General features: G+C 35.9%; 3 protein-coding genes and 1 pseudogene across 4 annotated transcripts; all 4 read left to right on the top strand.

Annotated features, from left to right (window-relative positions):
• Positions 1-5966: 5966 nt before the first annotated feature.
• Positions 5967-6778, top strand: LOC148550760 (uncharacterized; annotated as a pseudogene).
• A 1218-nt stretch (positions 6779-7996) lies between these two features.
• Positions 7997-13646, top strand: LOC107609283 (cyanate hydratase). 2 transcript variants are annotated; one of them, XM_021107576.2, is made up of 5 exons: positions 7997-8164; positions 8254-8527; positions 9272-9343; positions 10761-10869; positions 13240-13646. In XM_021107576.2, the coding sequence occupies exons 2-5, from the start codon at positions 8256-8258 to the stop codon at positions 13261-13263; spliced, it is 477 nt and encodes a 158-aa protein (XP_020963235.1). In that variant the 5' UTR covers positions 7997-8164; positions 8254-8255; the 3' UTR covers positions 13264-13646. The 2 variants fall into 2 exon arrangements, with proteins under 2 accessions (XP_020963235.1, XP_016166654.1); XM_016311168.3 differs by lacking the exon at positions 13240-13646 and adding an exon at positions 11339-11677.
• A 4720-nt stretch (positions 13647-18366) lies between these two features.
• EMB1687 (ribonuclease P family protein / Rpp14 family protein) lies at positions 18367-22497 on the top strand. Its single transcript, XM_016311440.3, has 5 exons — positions 18367-18812; positions 19853-19992; positions 21132-21322; positions 21438-21575; positions 22097-22497. Exons 3-5 carry the CDS (start codon positions 21145-21147, stop codon positions 22243-22245), a joined length of 465 nt encoding a protein of 154 aa, XP_016166926.1. The 5' UTR covers positions 18367-18812; positions 19853-19992; positions 21132-21144; the 3' UTR covers positions 22246-22497.
• A 1503-nt stretch (positions 22498-24000) lies between these two features.
• On the top strand, positions 24001-24546 carry LOC110264547 (uncharacterized). Its single transcript, XM_021106692.2, has 2 exons — positions 24001-24219; positions 24301-24546. The coding sequence occupies exons 1-2, from the start codon at positions 24013-24015 to the stop codon at positions 24544-24546; spliced, it is 453 nt and encodes a 150-aa protein (XP_020962351.1). The 5' UTR covers positions 24001-24012.

Genomic DNA, 24546 nt, shown 5'->3' with positions numbered 1-24546 from the left:
CATTCTTAAAAATTTTGAATAAAAATTTTTGAAAACATTTTTTTTTATTTTTTTTTTATTTTTTCGAAAACAGATGAGAAAATTTTGAAATATTTTTGAAAAATTTTTGAAAATAAAATAAAAAGAAAATTACCTAATCTGAGCAATAGGATGAACCGTCAGTTGTTCAAACTCAAACAATCCCCGACAACGGCGCCAAAAACTTGGTGCACGAAATTGTGATGTCCAGGCTCAAACTATTCCTGGCACGTGAGCAACTTGGTACGTATAATCGTGATTACACATTCATAATTTGTCACAACTTCGATACAACTGACCAGCAAGTGCACTGGGTCGTCCAAGTAATACCTTACGTGAGTGAGGGTCGAATCCCACGGAGATTGTTGGTATGAAGCAAGCTATGGTCACCTTGCAAATCTCAGTCAGGTGGATATAAAATAATCATGGAGTTTTCGAATAATAAATAATAGAATAGGGATAGAGATACTTATGTAAATCATTGGTAGAAGTTTCAGATAAGCGAATAGAGATGCTTTTCGTTCCTCTGAACCTCTGCTTTCCTGCTATCTTCATCCAATCAGTCTCACTTCTTTACATGGCTGGCTTTATGTGATACATCACCACTGTCAATGGCTACTTTCGGTCATCTCTCGGGAAAATGATCCAATGCCCTGTCACGGCACGGCTAATCGTCTGGAGGCATCACCCTTGCCAATGGCTTCATCTTATCCTCTCAGTGAATAATATGCTCACGCACCCTGTCACGGCACGGCTATTCATCTGTTGGTTCTTGATCATGCTGGAATAGGATTTACTATCCTTTTGCGTCTGTCACTAACGCCCTGCAATCGCGAGTTAGGAGCTCGTCACAGTCATTCAATCATTGAATCCTACTCGGAATACCACAGACAAGGTTTAGACTTTCCGGATTCTCTTGAATGCCGCCATCATTCTAGCTTACGCCACGAAGATTCTGGTTAGGAGATCTAAGAGATATTCATTCTAGCTTATTTCATGTAGAACGGAAGTGTTTGTCAGGCACGCGTTCATAAGGGAGAAGGATGATGAGCGTCACACATAATCATCACCTTCATCACGTTCTTGGGTGCGAATGGATATCTTAGAAGCGAAATAAGATGATTTGAATAGAAAACAGAAGTACTTTGCATTAATCTTTGAGGAACAGCAGAGCTCCACACCTTAATCTATGGAGTGTAGAAACTCTACCGTATGAAAATACATAAGTGAAGGTTCAGGCATGGCCGAGATGGCCAGCCCCCTAAAACGTGATCAATAGTCTCCTAAGATGAACAATGAATTAAAACTGAGACCAAAGATGCCTAATACAATAGTAAAAGGTCCTATTTATAATAAACTAGCTACTAGGGTTTACATGAGTAAGTAATTGATGTATAAATCCACTTCCTGAGCCCACTTGGTGTGTGTTTGGGCTGAGCCTGAGTGTTGCACGTGCAGAGGCCATTTGTGGAGTTGAACGCCAGTTTCTGTGCCAGTTTGGGCGTTCAACTCTGGTTTTGGATCCTTTTCTGGCGCTGGACGCCAGATTTGGGCAGAAGGCTGGCGTTGAACGCCAGTTTACATCGTCTAATCTTGGCCAAAGTATGGAATATTATATATTTCTGGAAATCCCTGGATGTCTACTTTCCAACGCAATTGGAAGCGCACCATTTTGAGTTCTGTAGCTCCAGAAAATCCACTTTGAGTGCAGGGAGGTCAGAATCCAATAACATCAGCAGTCCTTCTTCAACCTCTGAATCTGATTTCTGCTCAAGTCCCTCAATTTCAGCCAGAAAATACCTGAAATCACAGAAAAATACACAAACTCATAGTAAAGTTCAGAAATGTGAATTTAACATAAAAACTAATGAAAACATCCCTAAAAGTAACTAGATCCTACTAAAAACATACTAAAAACAATGCCAAAAAGCATATAAATTATCCGCTCATCAGTAACCAAACGTTTTCCGAGATCCATTCGATTGATTTTGATGCCAATCGGTGCACTTTGAGTTGAAGCGTGGAACCTTATTGAACCTTGTGCACCAGCTCTGAGCACGAGCCATTTTCCTCTTATTCTTAAAGCCGCAGAGAGCTCTAAGCTGGCCATCTGTTTCAAGTAAACCATATTCAAGTGAATAAGTAAAGTTAAAAGTTAAGGATTGTACCCACTTGAAGCTTGTATTAGGTGGTAATGGCCTTGGGGAAGGTGTTTCTGGTGGTTCTATAAGTTCTGCTCCCTTGTGCTCTTCTGTGAATTCCTCCACTTCTTTGCAAGGATCTTCAAATGCATCATCACCCTGGTCAAAGTCTTCTATGTCTTCCTCATCACTTGAGTCATAGATTGGGGGTTGAGAAAAATCTACCTCTGCATCATCCTCATATTCATTTGGGGAAGATTCGTCGATCTCAGAGAACTCACTTGCAGATGCAAGTTCATTACTAAGAGAGCTTGACTTGTGACTATCATCATCAAGGGAATTTGCTTCCTGGATTATTCCGTCTGATTCTTCATAAACGACTTGCCTTGGGGATTGTGTGCTATCCTCCGTAGCATTAACTATAATGTCCTTGACGGATTTCTCCTCAGCTCTGGATTCCCATGGAGGTTCTGCATCTCCTAGATCTTCAACTAACTCTTCTTGTACAATGACAGCTTCTTCTACTTGTTCGAGTACGAATTCATGCTCTGTCTTGTCCACTGGAGTTTCTAGTATCTCCTTCATGCTACGCTCTTCATTAGATTGTCCACATGGGGCTGTGGTTGGTCCTTGAATGTTCGCGCGTCTAGAAACTAATTGAATTACTGCTTGCTCCAGTTGTCGAATGGTTGCTTGAATCTTATTTACTGTTTCCTTGAGGCGAACCTCTGATTCTCGGGGTGATGGATTTGGACATGATACATAGGAAAGTGGTGGTGCTTGGGAGTGACTGGATTGGAACTGGGGTAAATAGGGATCATGTGGTGGCGAATGGTGAAGAGAAGCTTGTGAGTGTGGTGGTTCGGGGTTATGTTGAGAGGATGGTCTATAGGCACGGGGTGGGGCTTGTTGGTAGTAACAAGGTTGTCCACCATATCTATCAGCTGGATATGCATTGTAGAATGGCCTTTGTCCATGATATCTTGGAGGGTGTTGTTGCCTAAAGGGGTGATTAGATCCTCTTGGTTCCATCCATCCTTGATTGGTTTGACCTTGATGCATATTCCTGATGTAACTTCTATTTCCTTCAACAAAGTTAGAACCAAACTCAAAGCGAGAGAGGTGAGAGTTCATAGTAGCAAATAAAATTAAAAAGGAAAAACAGAAATAAATAAACAAGCAAAAGAAAAATATTTACAATAACCAATAATAAGGCACACGTTAGCAGTTCCCCAGCAACGGTTCCATTTTGAAGAACTAAAGATTGATGGTTTAGAGGTTATAGAAAACTCTCGTTGCGAGTATAGTTACTAAACCAAGTAATCAACCTTTCTTACAAACGTTTTGGTTGTCACAAGTAACAAACCCCTAAATAAATTGTTAACCGAAGTATTCAAACATCGGGTCGTCTTCTCAAGGAACTGCAGGGAAGTATGTTCTTATTACTGGTTATGAAGATTGTAAATCGGGGTTTTGAAGATGAGGAACAAGTAATTTGAATTGCAATTAAAAGTAAGTAAATGACTGTAAAATAAATAAATAACTGTAAAAATACACTTTTGGCAAGGTATGAGAAATTAGAAGTCCAACCTTAGTTATCCTTATCAATAACAATGAAAGTTGAATCTTAATTCCACTTTGTTAACCTTTAGTCAAATAAAGGAAGGTCAGGGGATTAATTGGTTGATCTTTGAATCCTAATTATTTCCTAAGAAAAGATTGGGATTATGGAAGTTCAATTCAATTAACAAAGATAACAATTATCAATTATGCTGTTGAATTGGATAACTCCTGAGTTACTGATTTCTTAACCAAGACCAAAAGGAGAAAAATAAATCTACTTGGAATAAAAATGTCTTCAGAGTAAAAGTAACAATAGCATGAATAAGAGAAATTAATATTAAACTGAAATACCTCAAATAACATTAATTCAAATGATCTGTAACCTGAAAGGATTCATAAAGTAGCTTGCAAAAGTAAATAAAAGGAATATTGAACCAGATCAAAAGAGATAATCCTGAAAGTGAATGAAAAATCCTAAATCTAAATCCTAATCCTAAAGAGAGAGAGAATCTCTCTCTAAACTAAATCTAATTCATGAAAAGTAAAAATTGGCGAGCTCCCTCTGAATGGATGCATTCCTTCACTTTATAGCCTCTAATCTGTGTTTTTCGAGCCAAAAAATGGGTCAAAAATAGCTCAGAAATAGCCCCTTGCGTATTCTGGTACGTTCAGATCGCGGACAAGTGACGCGGAGGCGTCGTCCACGCGGCCGCGCGGATTGAAGTTCGCAGATGCGACGCATCCGCGTGGATCATACGTTCGTGTCGCCTAGCATCAGAGAAACTATGGCATATTATATATCAAATCGAAGCCCCGGACGTTAGCTTTCCAATGCAACTGAAACCGCGTCATTTGGACCTCTATAGCTAAAGTTATAACCGTTTGAGTGCGAAGAGGTCAGGCTGGACAGCTCAGCAATTTCTCCAACTTATTGTATTCCTTCCACTTTTGCATGCTTCCTTTCCATCCTCTGAACCATTCCTGCCCTGTAATCTCTGAAAACACTTAACACACATATCAAGGCATCTAATGGTAATAGGAGAGGATTAATAATAAGTAAATATAAGATCAAAGAAGCATGTTTTCAATCATAGCACAAAATCAGGAAGGAAATATAAAATCATGCAAATATTATGAATAAGTGGGTAAAGAGTTGATAAAATCCACTCAATTGAGCAGAAGATAAACCATAAAATAGTGATTTATCACTCCACGAGGACCTAGGAGACTATAAAGAAAACAAATGGTGCTTTATGAGTGACATGCAAAGGTAATAATCTTTATTCATTCATTATCTTTATTTTCTTCCATGGTAAATAGTGTAAATGAACTTGTTGATTTCTTGTATGATTTCTTGTTGGTAATAATCTGAATGGATTCTGGATTATAAATAGTGTAAATTAACTTGTTGGTGGACTTGTATGATTTCTTGTTGGTAATAATTTGAATGGATTCTGGATTATAAATAGTGTAAATGAACTTGTTGATTTCTTGTTGGTAATAATCTGAATGGATTCTGGATTGAGAATACTGCAAAATGAACTTGTTGATTTCTTGTTGATTTCTTGTTTGTAAATAATCTGAATGGATTCTGTATGGTAAATAGTTCAAATGAACTTGTTGATTGGTCTGAATAGGACTTGTCTTCTACTAAGAATTTCTCGTATGGGACTGTCAGTATTAGGTGGGAGTAGTGTAATATAGGGACCAAAACAGGGAACGACGTAAAAGTGGGAGACTATTATGTATTCATTAAAGAAATGTTAGGGACTATTATGGGTTCATTAATTGTATCTGAGGGACTATTATGTATCACAATAAAAGTGAAATAAGGTGTTGTCTTCGCATGTAGGGCCTTATCACTGCTGTCCAGGAGGTCATGCCACATGTCTACCATAGGTTCTGCGTGTGGCACCTATGGAGAAACTTTAACAAGTAGTGGAAAGATCTAGAGTTAAGGGCTTACTCTGGGAATGCGCAAGGTCAACCTAATATCAAGACTTCTCAGATAACATGAACAAGATTAAGAAAATTAATGAAGATGCATGGAATTACCTGAACAAGTGGCCTAGGGAGTCATGGACGAAGTCAGCATTTAGTCATAGCCCAAAGCTTGATAACATATGCAATAATGCATACGAGGTCTTCAATGCAAGAATTAAAGAAGCAAGGGCCAAGCCAATAATCACTCTACTTGAGGAGGTCAGAATGTTCGTGATGAGAACGATAGCTAATAACCACATAATGCATGCTTGTGCGGCTCTTGCAAGGGTGAACAGAAAACCTGAAGATTTCTGTCATAAATGGCTCACCATGGACGCATACAGAGACACGTATGCCCATTACATAAATCTCTTACCTGGATAACATCTTTGGGAGAAATCTGAGTCCAACAGACCACAAGCACCAAAGGCTAAGAAAAAGACTGGACCACTCACAAAGAAAAGAAGAAAGGATGCAAATGAGGGCAGTGGAGGAAGCAAAAAAAATGAAGTCTACTGGAGTCTTAAAGAGACAACTGAAGCCCTTTACTTGAAGATATTGCCTACAGAAGGGGCACACAAAGAGGGGTTGCCCAAAAAAGAGAGCAGCTGATGTTGCTGCTGCAGCTACTGCTGCTGCTGCTAAGACTAAATCCAATCCCCAAGAAAATGCAGCATCAGGATCAACTGTTGATCCAAATACTGTCACACCGCCAAGTCAACCTCCTCCAGATCCTGCACCCCAGCCTGTTGATGTGCAAGAAGTTGAGATCGATATTTCTCAACCCAACTTCTCAGTTGCACAAGAGTCTCAAGAGGTAAATCATTTACTCTATCAAACTACATTTCAAATTTTTGTGCACAATCAGTCTCATCTTGGATATTATTTTATTGGAATAGGCACCACCTCAAAGGCCATCCAAGTTGCAGACCAGGAGGAAGTCCTCATCACCATCAGGACTGGTCACCATGGATCCACTGCAAGGAGCAAGCTCAGCCACATCTTTCAGACTGGCCAACTTCTTGAAATTTGTCCCAACACCCGGCTTCAAGCTCCCGAAAAAGAAGAAATGAATGTAGTTGAATTAGGAATCTTTTTGTGAATCATACTCTTGTTTTTTGGCTTCAGTATATGACAGTAGACTAATTGTTATATTTGAAAACATTGTAAGGTTAATGGCACTATCTGTCTTTGTTATTGGTGTATTTTGGATCAAGAACTAGCTTTTAATTAAGTTGGGGAGGTGTCACTGATATGGCAGCTGTTTTGCTTGTTAATACTCATGCTGGAAACTCATTGTTAAGTTAGCATCTTATTATTATAATGACAAATTGTTCTACCTTTAATTATGCTACTAACAGGTTCTTCTTTACAATATTTTTTCCATCATTTTGTTAGATGACAAAAATAGAGTTCTTGGTTTATATTTAGAGCAAGACTACCAACTTCAAACAATTCACAATGACACTTTTTCTTTTGTCTACTTTACAATAACCCTAATCACATTAAAACATAATCATCCTCAAACCTTAAATAACAACATGAAAACAGCAACAAATATTATAAACAGAGCCAACAATAATATGTACAATTTGTGGGTCCTAACTTCAACTTCTAACTTTCCAATTCTCCAGGCCAAATTGACCCTCAGTTCATCAACATTCTCGGTAGCAGTCACCCTTTTATCGATGTCTTCTTCTCCAATGTCAGCCCAAACAAACAAACCACACCACCTTTTTCCACTGACATTGTAGTTAGGACACCCAAAGAATGGCTTGTTAAGGTTAGCCTCTGTTGTGGACCACCGGAGAACAGGGCGGCATCCCCACCCACACCACTCTGGAACACTCGATGCTCTATTGGTTCCTCTGGAGATCCTTCTGCTTGACCGCATGGAATTGTGGCTCCCACTTGCACTCATGATCCTAAACCCAGAAAGTTGCACAGCGAGAAAGAAGACGAAGAACTAGGAAAAGTGGATAAAAGAAGAAGAAGAAGAAGTTAGGACAGAAATCTTGGTTATAAAAGGGGACAAGGACTAAATTGGAGCTAATCAAATTTATTGCCATGTTGCTGGGTCCAGCGTGGCAAGAAATGGCCACGTTACTGACGGCGTTAGTGCTTCGGTGACGAAAATTAGGAGAAGGACTAATGTGGTGCATTTTTTCAAATCTAAAAGACTAATTTAGTACAATTGAGATCTCAATGACTAAATAAGTGCAACTCGTCAATCTCAGGACCAAAGTGGACTTAACTCCAATTTACATACAAATATTTTAGAACCATTTAATGACCGGTCGGTTTTTGAAACTTTTAGAATAAGACGGTTGGTGGAGTTGGACTCTGGAGCACCCGCACCGCTGCTCCGCACGTCAACTCGTCCGCTGCTGCGCTGCATTCGTGACTCTTCTTTTTCTTCTTACGGACCACCGCCATCCGACACTGTCTGACAGCCCTAGGTAGACCATCAATTTCATAGTCTACCACAATCTGACCACTGCTCAACACACTATTTCTTATTGAACCATTATTTGTTAATCAACTTTAGGTATGGAGGATAATAGCAAAGCGAGCGTAGTGAAAAAGCTCCAAGCTGTGAAGCAGAAGAACGGCAAGTCGTACAGTCAGTTAGCGGAGGAAACCGGACTGACCAACGTCTATGTTGCCCAGCTCCTCAAAAGACAAGCTCAGCTCAAACCCCAAACTGCCCCTAAGCTCCGGGCAGCCCTCCCTGACCTGACCGATGATCTTTTGGAAGAGATGATGAGGCCCCCCTTGAGGTCTTATGACCCTCACCTCATCCAAGAACCCACTGTATATAGGTTCTTCTTCTTGCTCCTCACATTTGAGTGCTGTAAATTCTAATTTTAATCATTTTGGTGCATGTGGATATTCTGTAGTTGAATTTTAACTCGAACATGAGGCTGTGATTATGGTATAATTATCCTCTCAAAGTTTAAGCTTTTTCAATTTCACTCTAGACATTTCAGGCTTGGTTTAAGTTCAAAAAATGAATTAATTATGAAACATGGTGTAGAATTGAAACCATTTATCAGTGTCTGAGGATTTATACTTGTATTTTTGTTTTTTAGCCAACATATTCTCTGCATACATTTTAGTTGCTAATAATGTGTCGATAGTCAAAAACCCTTTTAGACTGAGAATGGATAAGGATTAATGCTATTGTCTTCGTTCTCTTTTATTTGTCAGAACGAAATTTGGTAATTCTTGGACCAGTGTACCCGAATATAAATTCAGATAAATTAATTCAAGAATGTACCAGATTAGTGACTGATAAAAGGGGAATGGAGGCAGTGGCATTCAATTATATATGAGCTAATATAAGGTTTGTAAAGATATAGTACCTGCTTCAGCTTTTGAAAATGCTTCTGTTCAGTCAAGGAATGTGACATACTTCATTCCAAAGTGGTTTACATGTACTTTGTGGACCTGTGTTACTCGCTTTTTTGGATTCTAATATTAGGAATGTATTATGCATGATGCATCATATGACTTGCAGTTTTTGGATGCTTAATTTGTCGGGTTACTGATATTCTCTTTCATAGGTTGAATGAAGCTGTTATGCATTTTGGGGAGAGCATTAAAGAAATAATCAATGAAGAGTTTGGTGATGGGATGTAAGTTTTGAATTTTTATTTTTATAAATTTCTCTTGCTTGATCAAATTATATTCTTTTTGTGATGCTTTTTTATATTGATAATGCTATGCCGCAGTGTCATATATGCTACGCCATTCAATTTTACAGCTTATTGTTTAAAAAGAGGATATTAGGTCTAAGGAATTCTCTAAATTATTGTCAAGACTGGTCCTTATTGAAAATTGAAACTAACTCTTGCCGCTGAAATCAATTTTGATTTTCTTATAGTGCAATAGGCTATGTATGTTATATATATTCTTAAGTTACAAATAAAAATGTGCGCTAAATATGTTGAGGCTTATTGAAACATGGTTTCTATGTTAGAGAGAATATTCAACTGATAATACATTATGTATTGATATTCATATGCTTGTGGTTATGCCATTTTCAATCAGGGTTGGGACATTTTTCTATCCTTGTTTTCAATGTGAAGCGTCCAAATTATTAATCATTGTTAACTGATGATTTAAATTAATAATTCAAAGTGCTGATGTAATATACTCTGAAATCAGGATTTTGGAATTTTAGGATTCTTTATATAATACCAATGCAGGATTTTATACTTTTTATGTAGTTGCTAACCAGTCTTTAGGTATCATATTTGATGCTTTTGTCTTCTTTGGAACCACCAGAGGCACCTGTGTTTCTGGAGAAGAAATATCTGAGTGATTATCAATGTCATAAATCTCAATGAATGAATCATTTCCAAAACCTTTTGGATGGTAAAACCAAAAGATCCAGAGATCCTGTATTCTGAAGCCAAGGGGAATATTGTATTGTAAGAAGGTTTAATGAATTGTGTTTATTAATAATGTCTTGTCAGGAGGATTTCAGACAAGACACCAAGAGACATTCTGGTTTTTCTGAAACTGAGTCCTGGTTAACGACTCTGTTATTGAAACCTTGATCTTATGCATGTTACAACCCGATGCTTATGAATGATTTTCGGACGAGGGAGCTAAACCTCACAAGGCTCAACCACACAGATACATTGTCTCTTTCTCCTAGAATATCAGGTTATTGTTTTGTTCTGGATGTCCATTCATATGTTCTTAAACATATCTTCCTGCACCCTTCCTGTGACAAGAAAGGCTATCTTATCGTTATCAAAGTGCAAGTTAAAATTGAAGGAGCAAAGTCGGAAGTCAAGAAATTTGAAGTTCTTTCTTTGGAGATTGAAAGTTTACCACTCGCAGTTTTATGACATACATTATTATCACCTTTCATCCTTCTTTAGTCTATACTATCTCCATTGTCCAATCTATAATGCAACATTTTCACTTAAACATGCTTAAGATCTCAGCCAATAATAAAATTCTTGTGGAAAGCAAACTGAACATTTTATTTTTGAAGATTTCCCTGCCTAACAAATAGTTTTTGTTAATTTTCATTTTCAGCATGTCAGCAATAGATTTCTACTGCTCGGTTGACAAAGTCAAAGGAGTAGATGGGAAAGATCGTGTGGTCGTGACATTTGATGGAAAATATTTGCCATATTCGGAGCAGGTCAGTTGCATCTTATGTCTTTTTTCTCTTGCGAGATTTAGCTGCATGGAACAATGATCCACACAACGGAAAAATATAAATAAATAAAATTAAACAAAAAAAAGTAGGAAAATAATGCTAATACCATGTAAAAGCAGGGATAGCAGAAAATTTCTATAATTCTGCAGCCTCAAGAGTGTCTCACTTTGCTAACTTTACAGTCGAATTGACTTGGCTGTTATGAACATCCTTACTTCCTTAGTAGGTTTTGAAGCCACAAAATAACTGAGCGTTAATTCCTTTTGTGGGCCAGCTACATTGTTCTGATCAAGTTGATTTCTTTGAACTGCATAATCATGTTTATCCTATTAAAGTCTACTCTAGTTCCGGTTGTGTATATTCGTCATGAAGATTTTCTAGTTTTGAACTATGAATATTGTTTTTCTTTGCTTAAGCTATATTTATGTCCAAACTTTTCCATTCTGAGCAGAAATCAGAGCACATGGTTTCAAGACAAACGCCACACAGAAATTAATGAGTGCCGCGATGCGGCAACGATACCAAAATCTTTCCGCACAGACAGATTCTTCTCTGCCTGTGTTTTGTATTACTGCATGATGTTTTTGTTCGCTGTTGTCTTGTTTGTGTGGCTTATATATACTGAAAATTGCTAAAAATACATATTTTGTTCTTAATATATTATGTGTGTTAAAGCCAGAATAAAGGTATGTCCTAAACAATTTTGGGTGTGTCTCTAGCTTGACCCAAAATAAAATAATGTACAAGTTTTTAGACTAGCCAATCTTGGCCGTGTATGGCTTTTGGGATTCATGGCGTTTGTATCTTAATTCTTAAATCTTAAGTCTTTTAACAGTAAATAAGCTTTTATTGAAGCCAAGGAAACTTAAAAATGTTCATCCTTATTCCGTCCAGCATTGTAAAGTATGGCATCTTTTAATAGAAAAAAATGTCTGAAGTTTGGTGTTAAAAACCTAGGTATGTTCATCGGTAATTTGTTAATTACATTTACGAATAGGTTTTCTCAAGTACAAAATTTATGAAAAATAAAAGTAGTAGTTGGAGACGTGTGAAACTGTGAACTACCGAGTGTGTGTTTGGATTGTGGTTTGTCAAACTCCAGTTTGAATAAAATTGATTTTATAGATTTGATTTTGGGTAGAAGTAAGTTTGTGTCAACATGATTTATGTTTGGCAATTTTTTACCAAATTGATTTTGATAAAATAAATATTGTTTGGATAATATTAGTTAAAATCACTGTTAGATAGATAATTACTTAAAAGGACATGACATTATAATATAATGTTTAATTTTTTTTATACTTTTTTCTTATATGTTTTTTATATAGTATATTTTTAATACTCTTAGTACTCTTTTTTAGTACGTTATAATTTTTAACTATTATTATTATTATTTATGGTTAATTTTTTTTAATTTATTTTATCTAATGGGATTAATAAATTCTATTATAAAAAGATAATAATAAACATAATACACAAAAATTATAACTATAAAAATATATAATGTCAAATAAAAAAATTAATAAAAAATATAAATAATAAATAATAGAAAAAGAGTTCATATAGTGAGAAATAATAAGAATTTTATAAATAATACAATAACATGTATAAAAGATAAAGTTGGTAAAAAAAAAAAATAAATGTTGAAGATAGTGGCTAAAAGCATGTTAGTGCAACGGAGAAGTTAGAAATTATTACTTTTTGTAAACGTGGTTTTATGAACAAAATCACTTCTGCGTTTGTAGAGAAGAAAATTAGTCAAATAAAAAATTAAAACTTTTAAGAAGCTTTAATGTGCTTTTTTCCTTCAAATGTGGCTACCAAATACACCGTAATTTATGTAAGATATTAACATCAAAATCTATAAAAATTTATGAATAATAAAAATGTGGCTTGTTGGATACAATGTCTAAGCAAGAAAACTCTTGAAGTTATATTTGTTATAAATTATGTGTTTATATATAAAATGAAAAAAAAATAATTGTTTATATCCTGGTTCATTACCTAGTCAAATTCAAAATAAATAAAGCTCAATCTACAGACATTAGTTAGGCAGATATTTACCTGACTTCACAGAGGTCGGTCGTAATGGCATGAGTTCAACCTTATTTATCTAAATAAATAACTAACCCCTACTATCTCTTCTATCTATCTAAAAGGGAGATCCTAACAACCTCCTTACTAAAAGAGAATAACTAATCCATCATCAAAGGTGGAACTACTTAAAAAGTGGTTATTGACTTTACATTTATACTTATAAATATTCTGACATTCTCAGGTATTCTTCGAATTTCAATCTACTAAAAACCTGTCTAAAACCCTTGCTAACTTAAGCATTGGAGTCCTTTGCAGGTACCACCCTCCACCTCCTCATGAAGAACTTGGACAGTGACACCTCGACCCAGCAGACATCGGACGCTACCCTAAAAAAAGTCTGAACCTCATGTTCAGACAAAAAAAAAATCCATCCATTTCAGTTAACACTCGAAACATTGGTGCCGTTGCCGGGGACCTGGTAATCAAGACCGTATGATGGCGAACGATATTCCAAAAGATGGACACACAACTTCTAATTCCGAAGTCCGAGAAGAAGAACAATACAATGCCGAACGAGCATTAATCATACCACCCCGAGCTGATAAAGAAAAAGGTGTTGCTAGAGACACACGTCAGCCGAACCCAGAGAGGCCCAAGAAAAGCTCGGAAGTTCATCGAGCTAAAGGATCTAGGCCAAGAGATTGCACAGAAATCATGGGACTAGTTAACGGCCTTAGAGAAAGACCCTTCTCCCAATCCATATCAAAGAGGCATCCAACCTCTTGTATGAACGCTGACAAAAGTACCTATCAAATAAGAAAACTAACGTTGTACTCATGAAACTTAGGTTCTGTGTGACAAAAACATCTAAACCCTAATTTTTTGTTGATTTTTTAATAAAATTCTCAAACTACTTCCACCCTTTATATTTATCATCAATTCCACACGTATATTTTCTTTCTCAAATTCCAAACCTTCACAATCTTCTATTGCCACCACTTCTTTATCTTCAACCCTTCATTGACGGTGACCTCTAACTCATGCTCTCTCTCTCTCTCTCTCTCTCTAAAAGAACCCCTCATATTCTTCCAACTCAACATCATCATCGTCTTCATCACTGTCATCATCTTAATTATCGTCATCATCACCATTCAAGATGAATTCTCTTAAAGCTTGAGACGCCTTGTTTTGAGCTCCCAAAGCCCCAAGCCTCTCCTTCACCTCGAGAGACACTGCAGGGACCTCTAACCGGGACTTCTTGGGTACAAGCCAGCTCGTTGAGGGCAGGTCAGGCGAAGCTGGGCATAGCCACCCCAAACCCAGGCTCCGTGGTCAATCCCTCCCCTTATTCTTCTTGTTCTTCTTTATCTTGTTGTTTGAGGTGGGTGAGAGTGATCCGATGTGCACAGGTACAAGAGGGATGGTTGGGAGATGTTAATGACAAGGGTTAAAATGCCAGGGGACCCATTGAAATAGGAATTAAGGAGTTTAGAGATGTGATGTTCTAACTTAAAGAAAATGCTATTATTGTAGAGTTATGTTGGAGTTCGAATAAGGTTTGGCGGTAGTGGAGTTTGGGGAGGATTTTGGTACTAGAGATTTTTATCACTGCCGTCGACGATGGCACCTTCTATCTGAGGAGAAGAGTTTGGTGATGAGTTTGAATAGATGGTGGCTGAGTTCGAAGAAAGGTTTACTAGTTTATGGTTGGGTTTGTTTTAAATTATGAGTCAGAAAGAAAAACGAGTGAGGATGGGAAAGATAAAGAGTGGGGTAATTTGAGAATTTTATTAAAAAGTCAACAAAAAATTAGGATTTGATTATTTTTGTCATATAAAACCAAGGTTGCGAGAACCGGACCGATCAAAAAACCGGTGAGGTCACTGGTTCAATAGTTCACTGGTTCGACCGGAGTTCAACCGGGGTTCAACCGGTTTAATTAAATATAAAATAAAATTATTAAAAAACCTAAAAATAATTTTAAATATATAAATTCAATAATTTCTAACTTAATAAAATTTAAAATTTTACATAATAAATTATCCATTACTTAATATTAGAGGTTCACAAACAACTTCAAACATCAAAGTTTATAACTAAACAAAAAAAAAAAAAAAACGCACATAATGACAAACCCATAATGTTCTACATTCAAAAGAAACAATTACTAGCAAGTTTTCAACTAATCAAAGATGCAACTCATCAAAAATCATAATTATCATTAAGTGTTCCAACTAAGAACACTCACGTTGTTGTTCAACTGAGATTTGATTATATTATCCAAATCAGAAGTACAATGAAGGTGACTCGTTATAATAGATTGTTAATAATGGAACGCATTCAACATTCCACCTCGTCCCTCGGACCACAGTTTAGCACAAATAATGAGGTTTTGCAACTAAGCATTAGGTTTTACCATGAATTACATGTGAAAACGTACCAAGGGGCTATGAATGGCTGCTGGTCAAGGATGTTATGCACATAAAATATTAAACATATTTGCCACATGAACCCGCCAATGGTACCATGATGTAATGAACATTTGGGTCTTCTAGTCATCTGTTTATCTCAATACCAGAGGAGCAGGAAATTACCGATGCAGAACAAGAAGGCAAAATGGTGACAACAACATGATTTTTTATTTTAACTTCATTTTTTGGAGATGGAAGGTTTAACCAATTCTACAACCACCTGTTTTAAAAAAAGAAATCATGAAGCAGGAACCGAAATCATGAAGCACCAACCAAAATCATGTAATCCAGCTTGAACAAATAAATAATTCAGCAACCAAAATCATGAAGCAGCAACTCATTTCATCATGAACAAATCATGAACAGATACCAAATCATGAACAGCAACTCAAACAGAATTTTTCTGATGACCTCATCATGAATCCAGATAACAAATCATGAACAGAATCCAAATCATGAATCCAGATAACAAAACATGAACACGGAGTAACGGCGGCGAGTATTACCGGCGGCGAGTAACGGCGACGAAGGAGGAGGCGAGCTCGGCGACGAAGATGGAGGAGGCGAGCTCGGCGACGACGATGGAGGAGGCGACCTCGGCGACAACCAACGACGAGGGGAGCTCGGCGACAACGAAGAGGGGCTGTGGGACGGCGAAGAGGGGCTGTGGGATGTGGGATGCAGTGGTGATGGCGGTGGGATGTGGTGGCGATGGTGGTGGCTATGCGACGGCGAAGAGGGGCTGCTCGATCGTGGCCCGTCGGTGCTCTCTCTTTTGCAGTTCTGCTCGCTGGTGGTGGCTATGCTGTGCTTTCTCTTGTGAGTTGTGAAAGTGTGAGAGACTGAGATTAGGATTAGGGTTCATGCGTTTAGCTTGTTTTTTTTTTTTTTTTCCACCTTCAAAACGGCGCCGTTTTGTAGTTAATATCCAAACCGAAAAACTGCTAAAAAACCGGACGGTTCTCCCGGTTCACTGGTTAACCACCGGTTCGATCGGTTTTCTCACCAGTTTTTTGTCAGACAGTTTCTGACCTTATCCGAACCGGCTAAGTGACCGGTTCCCAATTTTTCTGGTTGAACCGGTCGGTCCGATTCGATTTTTAGAACCATATATAAAACTCATCTTTCATAGATACAACGTTAATTTTCTTGTTTGATGGATAATTTTGTGAGCATTCATGAAGTTTATGGGTGTAAATGATTGTTTTTCCCCTAAGAGCTTTGAGTTCAACAATGGCAAGTGTTAGGCATCACCATTAATTAGGAAACACACCTTTCGTATTGTCATAAAATTCTTCTACCTCAAAAATTCAAGAACTAGTCTCAAGACCATAACAATTCTCTTTAAAAGACTTTGTTGACCTCAATTATTTCCTCAACATTAAAGTACAAAAGCAAATTGATTATTTTTTAATTATTTTCATGGTTTTGAAAATCTTATCGGACAATTAAACCTAAAAAACTAAAATCCAATCGGTTTGATCAATTGAGAAAACTTCCAAATTCGAAAACTGGAATCATATAAAAAAAAAAACATTTAGAAACTAATGAACATATTCGAAATGGGGCCAAATCTTGACAAACTCTTTTTTTACCGAAGGATAAAAAAACTTTCTTTTTTTTTTGTATTTTTTAAAAATTTAATTATTTTACTGATTTTTATAGTCTTACTAAATTTTTAATTAGGTCTCTCTATATATATTTTTTTATTTTTAAATGGATTCCTATACCATATAAGATTTTGTAATTAAGTCTCTATCGTCATAAAAACGTTAGAATTAACGGAATATTCTATTAACCAAAATAAAATATTCAGTCAAGTGTTAAGGACTTAATTAGATATGATTTAGGGATTCAATTAAAAAATATAAAAATTTAATTAAAAATTAGATAAAATTAAAAAGACCGATAGAATAATTAAACTTTTTTAAATAAATAAAATAAATTGATTAATTATTGATATATGATTTTTTAAAAGATTTATAGTTTTTTCTTTGCCAATGAGAGATTAGTTTAAAAAATAAAATTGATATAATTTATTATAAGAATAAATGACATTTTGTACCCATAAAAGATGAAAACGCTGACATATGTATTCACACTAGATCGAAACTAAACTTGTACCCACGCAGAATGCCCTCCGTGTGACAAAAGTACCCTACGTGGCACTCCAACCCTCTAAAGATAGGGTACTTTTGTCACACAGAGGACATCTTGCGTGAGTACAAGTTTAATTTCGATTTAATGTGGGTACATATGTCAGCATTTTCATCTTTTATATATACAAATGATCATTTATTTTTTATTATAATATAGATGATAATTTAATTTTTATTTTTCAAACTAATCCGATTTTATTGAAAAGATTGTAATTTATACTATAATGATGTGAATTGATTTTTTTAATTCAATTCAATTGATACTATTATAATTTAATAATTTATATTATATTATTTTTAGATCTCATCTAAATTTTAAATTTTATCGGCTCTAAATTTTATTTTTTAAGAGTTTTATAATTTAACATTTTTAAATTGTTATTTTTTCTTGAAACAAATTATATCGAATCTAAATTTTAATTTTTTAAATGTGATCATTTAAAATATATCAAAATTTTAAATAATTAAAAACACATATTAATAAATAATCAACTTATTTTATTTATTAAAAAACAACTTTTCCATGCGGGCCTTGAAGAAAATAAAGGTCTAAAGTAAGTTTTTGTTTTTTTTTTTTTTTTGTTATTGGTCTAAAGTATAGTTATCAGATCCGACTTGACTTAGATAATTCGACTGGAAATCCGATCACCATGTCACTTGACTGGACCAAATCACTTACCAAACCGCCGGAGCTATCAGATCCGCAAAAAACTGGTTCAGTCCATCCGGGTCCAAGCAAAACCGGAGACCCGGTAGGTTTCTATAACCCGGACCGGGTCATGCTTAATTTTGAAAGAAAAAAAAAATTTGAAGACGACGTGGCTTTGTAGTGAAGGAAAGCCAAAACCCTAATCTGCTCTAGGAACGTCTCCTTCCTCTTCTCTCGAACCCACCGGGCCACCCTTCAGTGTCTCAGTCTTGTCACTCTCTCACTAAGCCCAATCTCTCTCATCTCTCTCGCTGTCGCTCTCGCACTCAAGCTCTCTCATCTCCGGTCTCTCTCACTGCCTCCGGTATCGCACTCAAGCTCGTCGTCGCTCTCTGTCTTGTCACCGTCTCGCAGTCAGCGCGCGCCTTCCCTGCGCTCGCCGTCGCTCTTTGTCTCGTCACTGTCTCGCAATCAGTCGCGCGCCTTCCCTGCGCTCGTCGTAGCCGGTGGCAGAAGCAGCACGTCCCGGGGCTGGTCGTCGTTGTCGTCTTTTGCTTTGAGCCTCGCCGTCAGCTTCCTCCTCGACGTCAGCAGCTGGTCCCCGATTTGGTGAGTTCAGCAAATTCCCCTGTTCTTTCTTGCTCAATTTTGTTGCTGTAATTCATCTCTGAACATTGATTTGGTTGCTAAGAGTTGAATTTATTGCTGAATATATCACTGAGGTAATTTTTGTTTGTTGCTGAAAATCATCACCGAGTTGAATTATTTACTGATTATAACCTTGAATCTGTTGCTGGCTTGTTGAAAAAATCACCTAGCTAAATTTTGTGTTGCTGTAATTCATCACTGCACCTTGATTTTGTTGCTAAAAGTTGAATTTGTTTCTGAAAATATCACTGAACTAATTTTTTTTTTTTTTGCTGAAAATAGTTGAATTATCATCCCTGAAGCTTGAATCTGTTGTTGTCTTGCTGATATAATCACTTAGCTACATTTTTTGTTGCTGTAAATCATCTTTTGAGCTAAATCTTTTGTTGTTGAAAATGAGGTTCACGCTCTCTGCAACTCAGAATAAAATTGTTCAGTTATTGTTCCCATGCTCTCGTTTTTTTTTTTTTTTTTGCTAGAATTTTAAAAATGTGTTCATCACAACTCAGTTGCTATTACGAATTATTCTTGGTATTGATTTGTGAAAAATACACAAATGTAGATATAGATGCAAATCAAAATGAAGGAAATGTTGGTCAAGCATCAGATTTGTCCTCTGAAGATATAGATGCCGACTTTGAGATCATCCCTTGAATTTGATTAACTGATTGTGTTATTTTTTGCTCTCTCTCTTGTTCATTTAAATTGAGAGAGTATTTTGTACCCGTGACCAGTTTATTATCTCTTTTTGCATCATTAGTAATGTCTAAAAACTGATACTTGGTTGTTATTAATATGTTTGTGAAGAAATACATTTTAATTTTTAACTTTTGATTTTAATTTTACTTTTATAATTTTACATTAATTATGATCGGGTTAACCGGGTAAATCAGTGACCCACTGGTTGAACCAGTGACTTGGTGACCCGGTCGTATGATTGGGTCAATTACTGGTTCGCTTCTGATAAACCTAATCCTCCCTTTCTCCTCACATTGATGCAGTCACATAATCCCATCATTACTTGTTTCATTCCGTCGCGCTTCTGCCGTCGTTCCGTCCCCCGTTCGTGTCCCCTTCAACGTCGCCTCTGTTCCGCTTTGGTCACCCCCTCTGCGGGCCACTGCTCATTTGCCATCCCCTGGTTCGTATGTTTTAATTTCTTTCGTTGCTTCTCTCTGTTTTTGTTTTAAGTGTTAATCACTTATTGATTTATTGTTGCTGCTTCTGTTATCTTATAATATTATTGATTCGGTATGTTTGCTGGCTAGCTGCTGTTATAATCGTTATGTAGAGATTCATACTTATAATAGTTTAATGGATGCTACTGGATGCAATGCTTAGATGGGTTTTCGACTTTTGGTGCATTGATTTTGGGGTTTGTTTTACCAGTCTTCATTGGGTATCAGTGATGTTAGCTTAAAAAAAAGAGTAGTGTGCTTTTGGGCTGTGTGTAAAGTGTTTTTTGAGGGGAGTTTTGCCTTTGAGTGTGACTAATTTTGTTATGTTAAAGATATCAGCTTCTGGGACTTGTTGGATTTTTAGTTCGAGGACCCCGCAGATTGGCATTGTCCTATTATGATTGTCTAGGATTAATTTTTTCTGGTATGAATACTGAGATTAATGAAGTACCTGTGGATATTGGCATTGGTTGTATCGGAGACTTCAGAATTGTTACATGAGATTATGAGACTTTAGAAGATGATTTTTGAATTTTGAAATTTTATGTACTTTTGAATTTACAAAGAGAGTATGTTCGTGTTATTGTGAGGCTGTGAGCTTATTTATGATTTAATATATTATTTTATTATAATCCGATTACTGTGGTTGAACCTTGGTTAAACTGGTTGAACCTCTGACCCGGTAGCTTGAATGGTTCAATCACTAGTCTGGTTTTCAAAACCTTAGTTTTCTCTTAGTCTTGTTTAATTTGTTATATTAAAACGAATCTTGTTTCTATGAATCTTTTATATGAAACTCTTTTTTGCTGACATCTCATAACTTACACAACCATTAACTAAAAAGAAACCACTTTTATGTCCGAGGTAGCACTTAATTGGATGCCAGTGTAAAATGTACAGTTGTAGACCGACAAGATGAACTTTTCTACTCACGACATGTTCCTTCTTTCCATATATCTGCGTCCACTATCAATCTCAACTGCCAATTCCAACTGATTTTGTGTTTTGGGCCTTTGAATCTTGATTTATTGTTCTATATTATTTTGTTCTGTTGGAGTGGCTTTATTGTTGCCTTTTTGAGTTTATTATTGAAACTTCACAGGGAAAAAGGGATCATGGTGGGATTCAAGAACCGATTTATGGTGATGGAGGTTTTTCTAAACCCTAATAGAGAAAATTTAGGGGGCACCCCTCTGATAATTACACAGTTTAATGTCACAAAAGCTATAAAAGACAGCATCCTTGTAAATTTTGGGGTGTGTGGTTTGGCTACAGCAATGGCATCATTTGATGGTAAGTAACATGCTCTTATATTATATTATATATATTCCGTTTATGAATTTCCGGTTAATTTGATGTTCTTTTAAATAATATATAATATGACATCTCTCTTATTTTTTGGGTGCAGTCAAGTATGTAAATCCAATCACTAATTTGTGTATAATTAGAGCTGCAACGGAGGACTATGAAAAAGTATGGTCTGCCATTACAATGGTTAAAAATATTGCACATGTGCCTGTCATATTTAACTTGCTGGATATAACTGGTAAGGGCAAACACTACATGGTTTTCAACCCCAGAAACGGTGGAAAAACCTGTATGATTGACATTCTAGTTTGTTGTTGTGTGTATATGTATGCATGTATATATTCCCTTCTTTTTCCTTTTTTTTTTTTTAAGATTGGTTTAGCTGCTTCCTAAAAGCCTAGTTAATGGTTACAGATAAAAATTAAGATGAAACACATTACAATTTGAAAGGACAAGGAGACCTGTTTTTGTATGTTTTCTAGTCTTTTTTTCTTGCTTAACTATCATGAGGAACTGAATAAAACTAACTTGCTGCAGGCACAGTTTGGTTTGTCGAACAGTTTGTTTACAGTAATACAGTTTACACTTTGCAGTGATTAAACTATTTTTTTTTTAATTTTATTTATTGTTTTTATTTGTTTGATTAGATAATGCAAATTGCTATATGCATGAATTCTATATTTTCATCCACTTATGGAGGAACCGATTCTTGACAACGATTCTGACATAATACCAATAAAATGTGGCCTCTCTATGCAGGAAGTAAAAGGTCATGCCAATCTCTGGCCTTGAAATGTGAGGAATCAAAGTTTGAGCAATACAAACTAACGGTTGGTGATCAACTCAAACCTGATGAACCTAAACGTATGTCAAGCTTTCTTGATCGGATCAAAGCATCAAAGTTTTAGGGCACTGAATATTTTGGCCACAATAGTATGCCTTATTCTTCCTTGTGATTGTTTGTGTTTTTGTGTTCAATCACAATATTGGTCTAAACTTCTAGATGAAAGTTCTAATATCTCAAATCTATGCAGAACTGTCAATTTTCCTTAAGAGTTAAGAGTGTATTATGTGATATCTAATTACTTCCTTCAGCCTTGAGAGGAGAGGTTGAGAAAATGATTAAACACTGCAATTTTGTTTTGTCTTACATTTTCAAATCCTTTGTAAATAATCATAGTAGTAGTAGTCCAAGGATTCAAAGTTACAGAGGATAACTTGTTTTTATGTTTTGATGCCTCCAAATCGTTCACAGGATTTTTTTCTTTTATAAATTTAAAAAATTAATTATTTCCAAAAAGAAATAGAACATTATTTACCAAAATATGATTTTTTTTTTCGGAAATTGCATGCAGTTTGCTCAATGAATAGGCAAACTGTGCCAGTTTACACAGTAATTGGGTGAATTACTCTCAAACCATGCAGTTTGCCGAGTGATTAGGCGAATTGTGTTTTGTTGCACAATTTGACATAATTTAGAATGTATTGGAATATTTTTATTTTTTTAATTAATTTGATTTTATTCAAATAATTTAAAATTTAAATTAATGATTTAATATGATAAAATAAATGTACATATTTTTAGTTATATTTATTCAGTTTTGAAAAAAATTAACTGTTTGAAATTTTTAGTTTTAAATTAAAAAATAAATGTTCTTGTATTATTTTTAAATTAAAAATTTTTAATTTAAAAGTTTTAAAATTAATATGAATGTTTATTTAAATTTTTAATTTAAAAATAATAGTAGTACTCTTATTTTTAAATTTAAAATTAGTGGTGTTTAATGGTTAATTTTTTTTAATTGAATAAATATAATTAATCACACGAGAATAAGGATACAAGTATGTTTGCTTTTACCAAATTAATTAATTTAATTTATATCTATTTAAACTTTTTTAAATTTTATAATTTTAAAATTTTTAATTTTTTAAATTTAGATTAATTGAGAAAATAAGAATATACTAATATAATTTAAATTATATTAAATTATAGAGTAAATGTCATTTTCGGTCCCTAATCATTTGTTCGATGAACTTTTCAATTCCTAAGAAATTTAAACATCTAAATCGGTCCTTATCTACTTTGATATATGTACGTTTCAGTCCCTGTCTACTTTGAGTAAATGCTCTTTTCAGTCTCTAACCAGGGACTAGAACGTACATATATCAAAGTAGATAGGGATTGATTTGGACTGTAGAACATACCATTGTCTGAACGAACTGCATGGTTGAAGAGCAGTTTCTCTAATACGTTGGGCGACTAACACAACATACTCTAGGATGGGAGAACTAGTACAGCTGCAAACTGCATGTAATGTACCAACAAAAAATCATAGAATAAATAGCCAAATTGGTCTCCGAAAGATAACCCATTCTTCAAACGAGTCCCCGTAAGAAAAAGATAATAAAATTTGTCCCCGAAAAATTTAAAATTGGTAACGTTAGTCCTTCCGTCAAATTTCCGTCAATTCCGTCAGTGACGCCGTTAACTGTTGCTTAGGTGGCTGTCAGTGTGGCATATGAGCATGCCAGCTTGGCGCAGAGTGGCTGGTGACAAGATATGTTTCCATATGTATGTCAAATTAGTCATAGGTTTGTAAACTCTAATCCCCTCTTCGTTTAAAATTGCCATTGTTGTTGCAGCTTGAGATTGATTCTGCAGAGGCCGAAAATTCATGACCGATTGCACGATGGGTAGCGTAGGTGGGGGTCGCAGTCGACAAGTGTCGCAATCACACGGAAGCCATGCCTCGAGCTCTTCGCTGCGGTGGCGGAGGAAGAACTCCGACCAAGTTTGCTTTTGTGGGCTGAAGACAGTGATCAAGAAGTCTGGGACAAGAGAAAATCCTGATAGATTGTTCCATGCTTGTCCAAGATACCGGGTGAGTTATCAATGTAGTCTTCTTGAAACTTCAAATGATTTGAGTTGGATTTTGACATTTTGGTACCCTGATTTTGTGCAGAAGGGCAGCCACTGCAATTACTTTAGGTGGGCTGAGGACGACGAGTATGAAGGATTAGAGCACTTAGGAGAAGTTAAAACTGATGCACAAATGGAGAGTGATGTTGCTTTGTTGAACCATAACATATCTTGGAGAATGATGACGTTAGAAGCTGAAGTAAAAGCACTTAGGATGCAACTGTATTTTGGATTAATAGTTGTGATTGTGGTTTTTATGATTATGTGTATGTTCTTTAGTGGGAAGTGA

Source organism: Arachis ipaensis, chromosome B7 (assembly GCF_059453495.1).
Source record: "Arachis ipaensis isolate K30076 ecotype BB chromosome B7, ASM5945349v1, whole genome shotgun sequence".
Lineage (NCBI taxonomy): Eukaryota > Viridiplantae > Streptophyta > Magnoliopsida > Fabales > Fabaceae > Arachis > Arachis ipaensis.
The sequence above is the reverse complement of the archived record's forward strand: the minus strand, read 5'-3'. Positions and strand labels throughout refer to the sequence as shown.

Coding starts and splice junctions, on each gene's coding strand:
- LOC107609283 (XM_016311168.3), top strand. CDS start 8,256: ATGGAGGATAATAGCAAAGCGAGCGTAGTGAAAAAGCTCCAAGCTGTG. Junction 8,528..9,271: donor CAAGAACCCACTGTATATAG/GTTCTTCTTCTT, acceptor TCTCTTTCATAG/GTTGAATGAAGCTGTTATGC. Junction 9,344..10,760: donor GAAGAGTTTGGTGATGGGAT/GTAAGTTTTGAA, acceptor TTTCATTTTCAG/CATGTCAGCAATAGATTTCT.
- EMB1687 (XM_016311440.3), top strand. CDS start 21,145: ATGGTGGGATTCAAGAACCGATTTATGGTGATGGAGGTTTTTCTAAAC. Junction 21,323..21,437: donor AGCAATGGCATCATTTGATG/GTAAGTAACATG, acceptor TTTTGGGTGCAG/TCAAGTATGTAAATCCAATC. Junction 21,576..22,096: donor TAACTTGCTGGATATAACTG/GTAAGGGCAAAC, acceptor CTCTCTATGCAG/GAAGTAAAAGGTCATGCCAA.
- LOC110264547 (XM_021106692.2), top strand. CDS start 24,013: ATGACCGATTGCACGATGGGTAGCGTAGGTGGGGGTCGCAGTCGACAA. Junction 24,220..24,300: donor ATGCTTGTCCAAGATACCGG/GTGAGTTATCAA, acceptor GATTTTGTGCAG/AAGGGCAGCCACTGCAATTA.